At 36.3% G+C, this 16275-nt stretch overlaps 4 protein-coding genes across 4 annotated transcripts; 2 read left to right on the forward strand and 2 right to left on the reverse strand.

Moving 5' to 3' along the window:
• Nucleotides 1–1587: 1587 nt before the first annotated feature.
• SAPINGB_P003041 (uncharacterized protein) lies at nucleotides 1588–7031 on the forward strand (the record flags this gene model as incomplete). Its single annotated transcript, XM_031997759.1, has 2 exons — nucleotides 1588–3282; nucleotides 3333–7031. The coding sequence occupies 2 exons, from the start codon at nucleotides 1588–1590 to the stop codon at nucleotides 7029–7031; spliced, it is 5394 nt and encodes a 1797-aa protein (XP_031853650.1).
• Nucleotides 7032–7442: 411 nt separating this feature from the next.
• Nucleotides 7443–7861, reverse strand: SAPINGB_P003042 (uncharacterized protein; the record flags this gene model as incomplete). The annotated part of the gene is made up of 2 exons (XM_031997760.1): nucleotides 7443–7741; nucleotides 7828–7861. 2 exons carry the CDS (start codon nucleotides 7859–7861, stop codon nucleotides 7443–7445), a joined length of 333 nt encoding a protein of 110 aa, XP_031853651.1.
• A 1289-nt stretch (nucleotides 7862–9150) lies between these two features.
• Nucleotides 9151–12378, forward strand: SAPINGB_P003043 (uncharacterized protein; the record flags this gene model as incomplete). Its single annotated transcript, XM_031997761.1, has 1 exon — nucleotides 9151–12378. One exon carries the CDS (start codon nucleotides 9151–9153, stop codon nucleotides 12376–12378), a length of 3228 nt encoding a protein of 1075 aa, XP_031853652.1.
• Nucleotides 12379–12483: 105 nt separating this feature from the next.
• On the reverse strand, nucleotides 12484–13299 carry SAPINGB_P003044 (uncharacterized protein; the record flags this gene model as incomplete). Its single annotated transcript, XM_031997762.1, has 1 exon — nucleotides 12484–13299. One exon carries the CDS (start codon nucleotides 13297–13299, stop codon nucleotides 12484–12486), a length of 816 nt encoding a protein of 271 aa, XP_031853653.1.
• Nucleotides 13300–16275: the final 2976 nt, after the last annotated feature.

Consider the following 16275-nt stretch of genomic DNA (forward strand, 5'->3'; position numbering starts at 1 on the left):
TAAAAAAGTGGGAACCTCCGCCTTCTTAAAGATTCCATCAAAATCTTTCTTAAATTGATCCTGACTGATACAAAATCTAGAAAAAAAATGTTAGAAAAAAAATCCAGTTTTTTGGAATTTTATTAAACCAAAAAAAAAAAAAAAAAAAACGTCAATTAACTTGTAAAATCAGATTCATTAAATCAGTTTTATATTTTGGAAATCATTGGGATCTCATACAGTGTGAATATAATGTTCATCATTTAAGCTAATTGCGTAAAAAGGGCAGTTATTCATAATTACTCACCATTTAAACTCATTAATAGTCAAAGTGGTATTTTTTTCATCAAAAGGGTCTAAAATATAATGAGTCAGAATGATTCCCAACAATTTTTTAAAGTATTGTATTCTAATAACTGAAAATCAGAATAGACCATTCAGCAATAATACTGTTCCATGCATGTTGTACGGCACGCACGTTTACCCGAAGGTGGAAAAGTACAATTCTGTCCGCCCGGTCGATTGTTCATCACAAGAAAAAAAAAACATTGATTGAAATTAAATTCAAACATACATCTTATTCATAGCCACCTAAAACATAATGTTAGACGTCAAAAAAAAAAATCAACAGAAAATATATTTATATAGAATCACAGAAATATCCAGTAATGAGCTCATACAAGGCTGAAACTTAGTTAACGATATGTTTGTCCTCACTAACATCAGAAGGAGCAAAGGTATTGATTTATAATCTTCGCAATTACTGTTTCCTGTTCTTCTTCAAAGAAATAAAGTAAAAAAAAAAAAAAAAACTTACCATTGGTGGCCTAAAAATTTTAATGCATCAAGCATTTAAGCAGATATACAAATAAAATATTATCCAGTCATTGTTGAGAAACGTGGGTAAAAGTGATTTTTATAATAATGTGTTGAAAAAGATGAAAAGATGAAAAGATGGTAAGATTTCAATAGTTAAATATACTTTAAGGGAAAAAAAATTTTTTTTTTTTTTGAGAGAGTGTGTGTTGGTTTATGAAAATTTTATACGGTGATGTAGGACCAGCCCTAAATAGCTTCAAGAGGGTAATTGTACTTTGATGAAATAATAGACGATTGGCCAATTAAATATTTTAAAAGTTCTATACGACAGCTAAATAACAACCACATACTAACCAGTACATAAAAACCACGTTGGTACACTCTGGTTACAGTTACAATTACATAGTCTTGGGTGAAATCTTAGGTGGCTAAACCATCAACGACTGAGAAAACCTTGTTGAACCCACATCAATCATAGCACACACAGCTCAGTAACTCCAATATCTCTATATTGATAAAAAAAAAAAATCTAGAGGGGTTTTGACTTTATTTTTATATATTTCACTTTCTTTCATTGTCATTATTCCGATGGAGTCTCACTCATTTTGCTAAAAGAAATTATAAAATTTTCTTATAACAAAAGTCTTTTTCTTTTTAATTATTTTGTTTTATTAAATATTCCCTCTCCCCTCCTCTACAACCACTGTTTTTTGTGTTTGTGTGTGTGTGTGTGTGTGTGTGTCGTACCTACTTAATTGTGAATATCTTTAAAATATAAGAAATATCACCATGTCACTTGCTCTTTGGCTGGCATTTTTCTATGTTCTGGGCGGCTTAACGCTTGTCCCAATGATGGCTCTTTCAGTTGTTGTTTTCCTTTATTGGACCTTACCACAGGTTCCTTCTGATCAAAACCCCTCACTTGTATACGACAAAATCGCCAAATCAAAACCCTCTTTTTCAGATGAAAGCTCCCCCAAGAAAAAAGTTAGCAGGCCTAACTCTGTTTCTTCAATCAGCTCCGATACACTTTCGTCGTCTGGCTCACAAAATAATAACAATTCAATATCTCCAGCAATTCATGATACCAACCATCCTGCCGTTCTTCGTCATTCCTCTACATCTTTATCACTTGACCGCGAGCATGAAACTGGAGTGGACGCTTACTTTGCCGGAATCTTAGTCGTTTCCCGCAACTATTTCATATACCCCACCGGAGGACCAAATAACACTGGCAATCCTCCTCCTCCAGCTTCTAACCAAGCTGCTATGAACCAAAACGAAAGTGCATACTCGACTTTATACAAGCTTATTTCAAAATCAAAATCTTCAGTCACAGTCTCATCTATGGAAACAACATCTTCATCTTCAATTTCTCACTCAAGTTCGTTTTCTGAAGGTTCCAGCGAAACCGGCAAGTTAACTACGTCGTCTACCTTTTCGTCAATAACGTCTTCCTCCACATCGTCCTCAACACAGTCCAAAAAATCAAAGCTTATAAAATACCATGCCATTTTGCGTCATGGAAATTTGTTTCTCTATGAAGATCCAGATCATGAGCAGTTGACCCAAGTAATTGTTATTGCGCATCATTTAGTGACTTTATGGCCGCCAAAAGTTCCAGATGGGGAGCTTTTTGCAAAAAGAAGTGCCATTTGCCTTGTTAAAATTCCCTACAATCATGGTTCATCTAACCTTTCTGATTATGAAATTGCTGAGATGCTTTCTAATCCTAAAGAACCCCCTAAAAATGCATTTTACCTTTATTCAGATAACGCTTCTGAAAAAGAAGATTTTTACTTTGCACTCATTCGTGCTTCTAAACGTTATACTCTTCGCTCAGCAGCTGAACCCACTAAGCCAGTTTCATTGTTTAACCCTGTGTACATGGCACACCCCCTACATCATAGAACTTCCGACATTATGGATCTTATACAAACTTTGCATTCCACTGATTCGAATATTCAAACCCGATGGCTCAATGCCATCATTGGCCGTATTTTTCTTGCCACTAAGGACACCCCACCATTTACCAACTTTTTGATCAACAAGATATCTAACAAACTTACTAGAATTAAACGTCCAACTTTTCTAAGTGAGATTTATGTCACGCAGCTTTCTTGTGGCGACTCTATACCTTATATCACCCACCCCAAACTTTCGGAACTTACTCCAGAGGGTAAGCTGACTATTGATTGTGATGTTTCCTACAGTGGAAACTTTTCTCTTCAAATCACAACCAAGGCAACTCTGAATTTGGGGTCAAGAATTAAACCTAGAGAGGTTACTATTGCTTTGGCAATCACACTAAAACATCTTGAGGGGAAACTAATTTTGAAAATCAAACCACCACCATCCGATCGTATATGGTACACTTTTGAGGTTATGCCAAAGATCTCGCTCCTTATTGAACCAGTTGTTAGCAGCCGTCAAATTAAATATTCAATTGTTACTAAAGCAATTGAGAATAAGTTTCGTGAATCAGTATTTTTTTTTTTTTTTTTTTTTTTACCCACTACTAATTATTGTTTTAGTTTCGCGAATCTTTGGTTTACCCAAATTTTGAAGATATTTCATTTTTCAATACTTCATCTGAAGTATACCGAGGTGGTATTTGGGATTCAACAGTGCGTCCTAATTTCCCAGAGCCATCTGATGAAGTTTACGATTCTGATGATGACACGGCAGAAGATAGTAATAATACGGTGACTAATTCAGAAGCACTTGTTTCGTCCTCGGTTGACCCACCAACAGGCAACCTAAAACAACTCCGCCATCGAAAAACCACTCCTAATTTACGTGTGGAGAGCCCTAATGGTGCTGAAAAAGCAACTTTAGAGCATCGACGGCCTTTGTCTCGTAGTTCAACTCGTTCTATGGATTCTCTTATTGGCCAGTCTTCTTCGTCGCCTAATAACAATGATGATATTGAAGATAAAAGTCATTTGAAATCCAGAAGTGCGCCTATGAGAGAGGATTCAGATTCTTCTTTGTTTAATGGCAACACCCTTAGACAAGAAAATGATGTTCCCTTGGAGGGAAGAAGAAAACCAAGGTCTGTGAGTCCTACACCATCCAAGGCATCTTCAGTCAGGTCTGGAACAATTATGAACGCAGTAAAGAAATGGTGGCCAATTAAAGAGACTCATTCTGTTGAGAACAATGGCCCATTGGATAGATTGGCGCAGAGCCAGGATGGGGAGGATATGAAGCGGGATCTGTCACAAGAAAGTTTACGTCAAAAAGTTAAAACCGCTGCATCGGAATATAAAGCTACTTTCCGAAATTCACGGACTGCCCGATTCGGTAGTTTTTCTGGCGAGTCCAAAGATGACGATGCGTCTTATTTTAAACGGCGACCTTCTCCTGGACCATCTAATTTGGTTACTAGTACGTCTATGAGCAATATTAAACCTGCACCTCTTCCACATAATTTTCCACCTGAGTTGATGAGCATGTTAGGGAAAGATGATGGAGAGATAGAAAAGAAACAAGAACGACGTCTAAAACGTGGCAAGTCAGTTGATCGAGGCGGTGATAGAAGTACGATAGTTTCAGATAAGAAACCCACAGATTCCGCTACGGTTTCTGCAGCAGATATTGCTACTACTACAGGTATAACATCATCTGTCACATCCTTCATTAGCACAACTCCGTCGCAAGAGCTTTCAGAATCACAAGGCCAAGAGGTTTTTAAAGAAGATGGGTCAAGTGATGATGCCATCAAGCAAGTTGTCAAGCCCACACGCATTGCTCGTAAACCTGTCAAAACTGAATCAACAGTTTCTTTTCCTGAAGAGTCTAAGAAAAAAGTTATATCAGCTGAATCAACTAAAACCGAAACTGAAACCGAAACTGAAACTGAAAATGGCGAGGAAATTGACCACAATCCTTCCGTCCAGATGTTGCGTAAAACTTCATATACAACAGCAGTTACTTCGCCAGTAATTGTTACAGGAGATAGTATCTCACCTGCAGTTCCTATTGCCAGAAAGAAAAAGCGGTCTGACAGCTCAAACAGTAATTACGGCGGAAGTGGGGTTGGGTCACTTTCCTCATCGAGTGGAAGCAACACGGATGCGATTTCTTTTATGAATAAGCAGCATAACAATGGGGGGACTTCTGTGTCTACAGGATCATCACCGTTGCATTCTGCTGTGACATCAGCAACAACCTCTCCTGTTCTTCGAACAACCCAGGAACCACGATCACGCCGTAGCAGCAGTAACACCAATTACGACGGAATGGCATCGTTTAAACTTAGCAGCGGTGGAAGTGGAACGAGTCTTAGTAGCCGAGCCAATGCTACTAGTAGTGGTGGTGGAAATAAGGGTACGGATGAGGGGTTCTCTTTGCCATCTGTGTCGTCATTTAAACGACACCCTGCAACAATTGTGGTCAATATTCCTTCTCCCCGGTCTTTCCCTAAGATTCCTGAGGGCCCGATATCTGAGATGCTAACATTATCAGAAAATAGCGGAACTTCTCATCAATACCATAAAAAACCACATATTAAAGAAGACGAGGATTATCCCGGGAATACTACTGTGGACAGAGCAAATAGCGTTAGCAGCAACAGCAGTAACAGCAATAGCAATAGTAACACCTTGTCTGCAACAACAGCGAGCACCATTTCATCAGCCGCAAGTTTCATTGCACGTGGATTTTCAGTACGAAGAAAGGCAGTCAAGCCGGTTGAACCCTCGGATTCATCTACAATTAAGGTGGATGAAGAAGTTGAGCAAGAGCAGTCTTCGCTTGAACCGGAGTTTGCTTTAAAAAGCACTACTGGTGCACCTGCTGAGCCACGACTTCTTCTTCCCAAAAATCAGAGCGAGACTGGGCATGTCGGACACGATGGGGGTCTTCATAAAGGCGGATTTGTTTCTGATTTTGGGGGTTCTTTGTCAGAAAACCACAAGGATGAGATCAGCCAATCTACAGTTTCAACCTTGCCAATTCCAACCCCTTCTTCAAAAGTGAACAGTAGTATTAATAATGTTACTGGTAGCCTCAAAAAGGCTACCCCGCCTTCCTCTCCACGGTATCGCCGACGAAGCAGTGGAGGAGGTCGCACACCAGCATCCCCTATAGCAGAGAACAATAGCCTTGGCAGTAATGATGGCAGCATCAGCGGGAGTACGATTGGAGGGGGGTCCAAGTCACCTTCGTTTTACTCTCATCAAACACAACAAACACAACAGAAGCAAAAAACACAACACTGCAATGCACCTGATATGAAAACACCATTGCTTGCTAAATCTCCATCACCACTACTCCCCAAGAATGAAGTTTCTCATCATCACAATGCATCCCCGGCATCTGTTTCAGCAGCTACTGCAGCAGCTTTGGCTGCAACTAACGTTAGTACAATAATGACTGGAGGGTCAAATATTCCTCACATTGCAGCTCCACCGATAGCATTGCGAAGTAAGACGCTTTCGAAGCGTGTTTCAAATGAAAGGCTGCGATACGGAGTACCAGGAAATAGCAGCAAAGCAGGTGTGCGAGTTATTAGTGAGGAGTCTGGAGGAGTATGTGATAGTGGTGAGTGGGATCGGACAAGCCACATTTCAGGATATGAGGATGATGCCACGACAGCGGCTGCACTTGCTACAGCATCTGCAGCACTAGTATCTCCTGCTAATGCTTTGACAACTGATGGGTCTGGGTTTGGGGAGATGATTGCAAAGCCTGTGCCTGTTCCTACCACGTTTACACATGATATGACATTGGACGAGTTTTTGAGTGCAAAGGGTCCACCGACATATCACAGTCACAGCCATACTTTGGGAAAGAGTACAAGTTCTCATTTCAGAAGTTCTGGGTCGAGTTTTAATGGAAATAATGGACAAGATAGTGGAAGCTCTTCTGGTGGAGACGGGGTCGGATACGGCGTTGCAGTGTTTGGGTCTCCTGAACTTGGTCCTGATCCCGCGACAGGTTTAACTGCAGGTTCTTCTGCAAAAACCAACTGTGTTGATGCCAATGGCCTAACAAGCAGCAGCAATACAAATAGGATTGCAAGTGGAGATGGGGGGTTGATTACCACGGCTCCACAGGCCATTGCGATTCCATATCCGGGTCAACCGTTAAGTACAGGAACTTTTATGGGACGACCCCAGAATGGTCTTCGTGGTGGCAGTGGCAGTAGCAGTGGCAGTGGCAGTGGCGATATTAACGGAGAGACATCTTCAGAGGGACGAGACAATAGTGAATTTTCATTTCTTTGATATGAACTAACATTTGATAACAAAGAATTGTGAGAAGGATTAAGAATGGGAAAGCTTATCGAGATAAAAGAAAAAAAAAAAAAAACAAGCGATATAAAATTATAGAACAGGGATAATATGAAAATATAAAAAAAAAAAATTGAAAAATAAAAAAAACAAAATTTTTTTAATTCTAGAAGTACAAAACTTTTTTATAAAGCAAAAAAAAAAAAAAAAAAAAGGGAAGATCATTAATGAAATGAAAAAAAAAAAAAATTAGTTGCTAGGGATTTTGTGGTGGGCAGAATGGGATTAATTCTGAGCACTGTGCAATTACCAATTGACGGCTATAGCATGATCCCAGATTTTAAAGACAAAATAATGATATTTGCAAATCAGCAATTTTTTTTTTTTTTTTTTTTTTTTTTTTTTTTAAAAGCCGTGGACCTGAATGATCTTCTTGTCAATGTTGAGTTGCTGGGTCAAAAAGTCAGTGACCTTTTGACGTTGGTCACCTTGAAGTTGCAGAATTTCACCAAGTTCCTCGTCTTTGTTAATATGGCCATTGCAGCCAAAGTCTTTTTTCAAAGACTTTAGAATCTTCTTAAAGTCATATTCTTTGGGAATACCTTGTACAGTGGTGATAGTTTTACGGCCGTTACGCTGTTGGCATCGAATGTGAATGTGGTCAGGGGTATGGGTTTCGTCGTCACCAGTGTCGGCGAAGGGATCTGTAGATGGATTGATCTTGTTAGTATTATAAAGTAAAGTAAAGTAAAGATAAGGTAGGAAAAAGGAAAGAGAATGCATGACATACCGAAGGATTTGAGATTGTCGATAGATGTAGACATACAAAAAAGGTGAAAGCTATTAATGCTTTTTTAGCGAAAGGAATGAATATGTGGATGGATGAAGATTAAAAAGAATGTAAAAAAGATAAAAATCAAGAAAAAAAGATTTTTTTTTTTTTTTAATTTTTAATTATTTTTTTTTTTTTAAAAATTCTTTGGATGACCAAGAAAAAAAAAATATTAGGGGAAGTTTGTGTGATTTATATTGCAGGACAAAAAAAATAAAATTTAACAAGTGTGTATTAGTGATACTAATTAGTGATACTGAAGACCCAATGCGAAGTGCCACATCTACATCATCCCCTCATAATGGTAACAATAGTTATGCCTCCCAATAAGCGCCTAAATATTTGATTTAAGGAGTTGTGATTTCAAACAAAAATATAGCTGTTAAAAATCTTGATGATTAAAATTTATCATTAATTGAAAAAAAAAATAAAAATAAAAAAAAAAGCACGGACCATAATAGTTATAACTAATAAGTTAAATTAGTAAATCAACAATTAAAGTTAAACAACTGTAACAGCTACAAAGATTACATAAATAATAAAGTATTCTGGGGTAAATATTATTCATTATTTGTCATAAATAACTAATCTACATGCGGCTTTTTAATTTTTTTTAATTTTTTTAATTTTTTTAATTTTTTAAAATTTGCTCGCGCGTTGTTTTTTTTTTTTTTTTTTTTTTTTCAAGCTAAGCAGCAAAAAGTTGAAAAAAAAAAAAAAAAACCGTTCCGGTGCCGGAATTATAACACCGAATTGACAATTGTTAAATTTATTTCTGTTAAAAAGTTTGAATATATATATATATATATATATATTTGAATCTACTTGAATTTGAAATATATATAAATTGTAGCTAAAGAAGATCTTATTTCTATGGAATTGATATAAATTGGCTTTGAAAAAAAAAAAAAATAATCTTGTATGAGGTGGTTACAAAAAAAAAAAAAAAATGCCCGCAAGTCATTGAGCGAATGAATTTTCCACCATCACACCGCCTCGCATTTCTCTTTTTTTTTTTTTTTTTACACGTCTCCGTCATCACCACCACCACCATATTATCATCATCCCCTCCCCCCTTTTCACTGCCACCTTTTTATTTTATTTGTTTAATTTTTTTTTTCTTTTAAAAAATATCTCTATACTCATCCCACTAATATATATATATAATATTTGCATTTACTCGCAATTTTTTTCTTTTTCTTTCTTTCTTTCATATATATATATATAAATATTTTTCTTTTTTAAAAAAGTCTTGTATCGTACATTGAGTAGTCATCAATAATGTCCAAGTCCGAGGCTGACCTCAACCTCCATATCAAAAAGGCTACCAGCCCTGACGAAACAGCTCCCAAGCGCAAACACGTCCGCGCGTGCTCTGTTTACACATGGGAAAAACGCTCTGGCCGCGCCTTTTGGGCCGGTATCAAAATTCAACCTATCCAATCGGATCCTGTTCAAATCTTTAAAGCTCTCATCACCATTCATAAGGTCCTCCAAGAAGGTCATCCAAGTGTCTTGCGCGAGGCACAGACAAACGTTAATTGGATTGAGTCCTTAGCACGAAATCTTCCTCCTGGAGGCCCTCGCAGCGGTGGCTATGATCGTCTGATTGAAGAATACGTTCGTCTTCTTGTTCGTAAACTTGAATTCCACCGCATGCACCCAGACTTTAATGGCACCTTTGAGTACAAGGAGTATATTTCTCTTCGAAACATTGACGATCCCAATGAAGGTTATGAGGCAATTATTGACTTGATGAACCTTCAAGACTCTATCGATGAATTTCAGCGCATTGTGTTTGCATCTATTCAACGTTCCCCTTCAAACGAGTGCAAAATTTCATCTCTCACTGCTCTTATTGCTGAGTCCTATGGAATTTACCGCTTCCTCACTACTATGATTCGTGCAATGCATGCTACAACAAACGATGACGATGCTCTCGAACCTCTTCGTTCTCGCTACTACTCTCAGTACAACCGTTTGCTCAACTTTTATTATGACTGCTCTAGTCTTAAATACCTCACCAGTCTTATCACCATCCCCAATCTTAGCCCTGACCCTCCTAATCTTTATGGAGAGTTTGACGAAGACGACGAAAATGCACCCGCTCTTCCTCGTCGTCCTGGAACTGCTGGACCTCCTGAAGATAATACCCCCATTTCCACTGCTGCAACTACTCCAGCTCCAATTTCCCAGCAACCTACGGGTGCAGTCCCTCCTGAGCCTGTTGTTGACTTTTGGTCTACTCAGGCTGGCCAGCAGCAACTACTTCAACAGCAGCAACAACAACAGCTTCTCCAACAACAACAATACGAAGAAGAACAACGTAATCTTCAGGCCCAACGAGATGCTGAGATTCAACAACAACAACTTCTCCGTCTTCAACAACAACAACAGTTTGAAGAGCAACAGCGTGCACAGGCTGAACAGCAACGTCTTGCTCAAGAAGCACTACTTCGTGATCAGCTTCAACGTCAAGCCCAAGGCCATGCTGCAGAACTCGAGCGTGAAATTCTTAATCTTCGCGGCCAGCTTGAACGCAACCAACTCAACTTGGAACAATATGATCAACGCGTCAAAGCTCTTGAAACAGAGCTCCAACAGCTTAATTCCAACAGTGCTATGCAACTTTCTTCAAAGGATGAGATGATCAAATCCGTTCAGGACCAAGTTGATACTTGGAAAAATAAGTACGAGGCCCTTGCCAAGCTCTACTCACAACTGCGCCAGGAGCATCTTGACCTTCTCACCAAGTTCAAAAAGGTTCAAGCTAAAGCTGCTTCTGCTCAAGAAGCCATTGATAAACGCGAGAAGCTTGAACGTGATCTCAAAGCCAAAAATATTGAGCTTGCAGATCTTATTCGTGAGCGTGACCGTGCTCGCTACGATCTCGACAAGTCTCGTGGTTCCAATAAAGACCAGATTGAAAAATTGGAACGTGATCTTCGTATGGCCACAGACAAGCTCAATGATTCAGAGCGTTCTAAGGGGGCTGACCTTTCTCTTATGCTTGCAAAGCACAACCGTGAACTTTCTGAGCTTGAAGAGGCCATTAAGGCCAAACAAAAGATTATTGACAGTTATGGAAGCCGCTCTATTGACGACGGTGAGCTCAAGGACAAGCTGCAAGAAAAGGAAGATGAGCTTGAAATTCAACAGGAAATGTACCAGGCTTTGACCCAAGCCTTTGAGAAAATGGCACTTGAAAAACAAAATGGCAATGGGGCCCCCTCTTTGCAATCAATTGCAGATATTATTGATGCAATTCTTAAGTCCTCTTCTGATCGCATTCAAGATTCTCTCTTTGAACTTGAGTCTCCTATGCAAGCTGGCAACCAAAATGCCACTCCTCAGTACCTTCTTTCTGTTATCGAAAAGGCCTCCTCTTCGGTATTTGACTTTACTGATGCCTTTACTGATTTCATGGCTGCTGAAGATCCTGCAGATGTTGATAATGCCAGTATCATTAACTCAATAACTCTGTCTACAACTGCAATTATTGAAGTTCTGGGGAACTCAAAGGGTATCACGCGTCTTGTCCGAGATGACTCAGTTGCAGATACGATTGTCCATAATGCACAACAATCTGCACACGCCCTTAAAGAATTCTTTGTTGGCATGATTTCATCCGGCCTTGCTAACCACTCCACCGATGATAAAATCAACATTATTATTCAGCACAACCTTCACGTACAATCCGAACTCAAAAAACTTTCTGACCTTGCCACAACCCTTGCCCCCAAGATTTCTTCGCACGGACCTCTCAACTCGGACAATCTCGGCGATGTTGTTGAACAATCCATGGCCAAGGCTGCCGAGGCTATTTCCACCGCAAGCGCACGCCTCGCCCAGCTTATGACAAAGCCTCGTGACCCGTCTTTCTCGGAGCTCGAAATGACCATTCACGATGCTATTTTATCAGCGGCGCAAGCCGTCACCTCTGCCATTGCTGCTCTTATTCGTGCGGCTTCTGCATGCCAGCAAGAAATTGTGGCGCAAGGCCGGGGGTCATCGTCACCTACAGCATTTTACAAAAAACACAATAGATGGACTGAAGGTCTTATTTCTGCAGCCAAGAGTGTTGCAGCTTCAACAAACGTGCTTATTGAGACAGCAGACGGCGTGCTGAGCAAACAAAATAGCCCAGAGCAGCTCATTGTTGCCAGTAACGAGGTGGCCGCATCTACAGCACAGCTGGTTGCTGCTTCGCGTGTCAAATCCTCCTACATGTCCAAAACACAGGATCACCTTGAGCTGGCTAGCAAGAATGTAACAAGCGCTTGCAAGTCATTAGTCGCACAAGTTCAAGACATTATTTCCAAGCAGCAACGACAAGCCGATGCCGACAAAGATGTGGACTACTCTAAGCTTACTCCCCATGTACTTAAACGTACTGAGATGGAACAGCAAGTTGAGATTCTCAAGTTGGAAAATATGCTTGGAAATGCAAGAAAAAGATTGGGTGAAATTAGAAAATTCAGCTACATAGACGATGAGGATGATGATTGAATTTATCAACTTAGGCATAAATTAATTTAATAAAATAACAAGCTAGGTTTAAAAGAATACAAAATTATGTTATTTTTTTTTCTTTGACTAGGTAAGATTATTATTCTATCCTAAGTATTCTGATTCCTGAAGCCATTCGGGCCCAAATATATGAAGAAGATCGTTATAGCTTGAGGAAATTTTAGATGATGAGCTTATCATTGAGAGGGTCACATCAAGACTTTCATTAGAAATTTCAGTATTATTCTCAGGGGTAAGATGTAAAACAAAATCTCTGCTATTATCACTCATATCAGTAGTTATATAAGGTAGGCCAGATCCCGCATGTATAGAAGATGGCAGAACTTCTAGTGATAATTGTAGTGTGCTGTCAACAAAGTTTGCTGGCTGCATGTCTAGAGATATTTGTGGTGAAGAGCTTGAAGAATCAAATGTTTCATACATTGCAGAAGGATTAATTTTTGATGTGTTTAAACTCTTAATTTTTTCATCAAATTCAAAGTTTGAACTTTCAGCAGATACAGTGTTTTTTTCTAACCATTCAGAAAAGGACAGATTTCTTTTGTATCTTCTGTAGAGTTTCGCATAAAGATCCCATACATGCTGATTTTTTTCCAAAGCCCATGCTTTAGATAAAATCGCTGATATTAAACCTTGTGAAACAGATAAAAAATTTCGGCTATAATAAGATTTATAAGCAGTAAACCCATGAATTTTTGATGGTTTATGATTTTGAGAACGAGAAAACCGTTTTTTTTTTGTTTTATTAGAGCTTAGATGCAAAGCTTTTAGTTGTTCTAGTGCTGATCGGAGATCTAAAGACATTTCTGGAATAGCGGGAAGCTCTTCAGTGTGATTACAACTTTCAGTACCTTCTTGTGGAGCATTAAAATCAATAAAATATGTGGTAACTTTGTTCATTGTGTGAATTGCTGGGGTAGGTTTTTCAGTATTGTGGTGGCGAAAACGCCATGCTTTAAATGATTTTTTTTGAAGAGTCATTAAAGAGATTAAAAACAGATGTTTGATTTCAAATATTAGTTAAATTTGATAAAAAAAGCAAAATGGAAAATATTTATATAGTTTTTGATGAACCTTCATTTTTGCTCTGCCTTTTCTCAATGACGACAAAGGATGCTTTGTTATGATAAACTAAAAGTAACAGGGATGTGTTTAATGTTAAGACAAACCCAATTCATTTTACCATGAGGTATTCTGCTTTTTTAAAATAAAAAAATAAAAAATAAAAATGTGATAAGCACATAAATAAACAAATGAATAAACTTATGTCACAGAATAAATTTTATAATGACCCAAAAAAAAGCCTTGCATATAAATTAGCTGCAAGACTATTTAGCTCATAAGTATTGCACAGGCATTGATTATTATCAAACAAGCCCCATACCAGGGTACCCCTGTCACATAGTTTCAACTTTTTCTTAGATTTTAGAAATAAATAACAAATATTATTTTTAAATAGATTAACGGAACGCTTCTATTTAGTGAAACCAATTTTGTAAAAAAGTAGTAAAACTCGCTCTACAAGCTAATTACCTTCTAATTCCAATAATAATATTACTTATACTAAAGTTGACACTAGTGTTTACATCTTGTGATATTTTTAATAAAAGCTAATACCATGACGATAATATTGTTGTTATTCTTAAATTAACAAATCAGTTTTAGTAAAAAAAAAAAATGAAAATTCGCTTTGCTCATTTCTAAAGAACCATGACATAGTATTTTTGTTCTGAGAAAATGAGTGAAGAGAGTCATGCCATGGACTAATTATGGTAAATGACAGAAAGCTGTGCTTTTTAGATTCAACATAAGGTAATCTGTATCAAATATTGACAAAACACTAGTTGCTCCATACATCACAATATTAATATTTTATGAAATAGGCCAAATAAACTATTATATTTTTAAGAAATAGAAAAAATAAAAAAGAGAGTGGAAATTTATTTTCATTCGATAAAACACAGATTGTGATATAATTACATTTAAAAGAAATAAAGTAACAATTTTGAAGAATATAAATTCTCATAAAAATTCTCATAAAATTCTAAAACATTTCATTTCAACTTCTAATTAACTCACGATGGCAAGCGAAGAACAACTTCAAGAAATAAATGTAGGCTTTAAAAGCCTTTATGAAAATCATGCTTTCCCACTTAATATCGAACGAACAATATTTATATCATTTTGTAACATAGTGAGTACCGGTGGAATTCCGAAAACAATAGATTTCTCAAGTATTTTAGTTTATCGAACGATTCCATGGTAAGTTACATAGATGTACAAAAAAAAGAAAATCTAACAAAAAACATAAGGTATAATATAGCTATGACTCTCATATTGAAAATAATTGAAATTGTCAGAATTCCAAAAACATATATCCCGCTTGAACTATCTAGGTTTTTGGAATTTCTTTTAGAAGTAAGTCGATAAAAATAAGTATAATTAAATCAAGGCTATCGGTTTAACATTTAAGACATTAAAATTGTCAGTTTTTGAGCCCGTTCCTTCTTTGGAAATTGGTGAGGTACTAGAGTCTTGTTTAATTACAATGTCTATTGTTCTTCAAAAGTTTATGAAATTTCGAAAAACTGTTTATGGAGTTCGAAATAAGTTTGAAAGGCTAACAGCATTAAAATTGAAAAAAGATAACAAATTAAATATGAGAGTTTCTGACATTCTTATAAAAACAAAACGCCAAATTCAAAATTGTTTAATGTCCCAAATAATCTATTTGGAATTTTCAGATTCAAGATATCGTTTGTCGTTATTGGAAAAAAGGTAAATATTAAACACTCAGTCAAATTTCAAAAGATACTAAAAATTATTTAGTTTTAAATTGTCCAAATATGTCAACAAACCAGCAGTTGAAAAACTTAGCTCATTAACGGGCCTTTCAGTTCCTCAAATTAGAACATGGTTTGCAAATAGAAGGAGAAAATTGAAAAAAGATAATGCAAATGAACAAAGTATTATAGAAAGAAAACCGACTAAATATGAAAGCACTAAGGTACAATTGCCTTCAGTTAAACTACATAACGAAAATATTTTAAACGATAAAAGTAAATCAAATTTTAAATGCAACTCAAACAAATCAATTTTAATTGGTAACCCTTTAACGATTGACCTAAAGAAAAAGCGAGGATTATTAATGCCGCCTCCAACTAATCGAAATGAGAAAACCAATTTACCAATGGACCCTCCAAAACACGGGTTCAAAAAAATACAGAATACACACATCTTAAAAGAAAAACCTTACATCAATAAAAAATGAAAAAATAAAAAATATAAATATAAATATAAATATAAATATAAATATAAATATAAATATAAATATAAATATAAATATAAATATAAATATAAATATAAATATAAATATAAATATAAATATAAATATAAATATAAATATAAATATAAATATAAATATAAATATAAATATAAATATAAATATAAATATAAATATAAATATAAATATAAATATAAATATAAATATAAATATAAATATAAATATAAATATAAATATAAATATAAATATAAATATAAATATAAATATAAATATAAATATAAATATAAATATAAATATAAATATAAATATAAGCAATGAGTCCCTATGAAAGTGCGTGAAGAGATAGGCATAATTACATAAGAAAACAAACTGATTTCGACTAATTACACCTGCTTTTATCAATGTTTCGAATTTATTTCTTGGTCATTTTCTTAGGTTTATACACTTATAAAAATTATCAAAAATTTTAGCATGCATAATGGTGAATCTTACTCATCTAGAATCCAGTAAATAAATTTTGGTCAGTTCGGTAATTTTTTTTTTAATATATCTACATTTAAATCAAAACTTGGGATTCTATACATGAAAAAGTT

Source organism: Magnusiomyces paraingens (genome assembly GCF_902498895.1).
Source record: "Magnusiomyces paraingens strain CBS 517.90 genome assembly, contig: contig2, whole genome shotgun sequence".
NCBI classification, from domain to species: Eukaryota; Fungi; Ascomycota; class Dipodascomycetes; order Dipodascales; family Dipodascaceae; genus Magnusiomyces; species Magnusiomyces paraingens.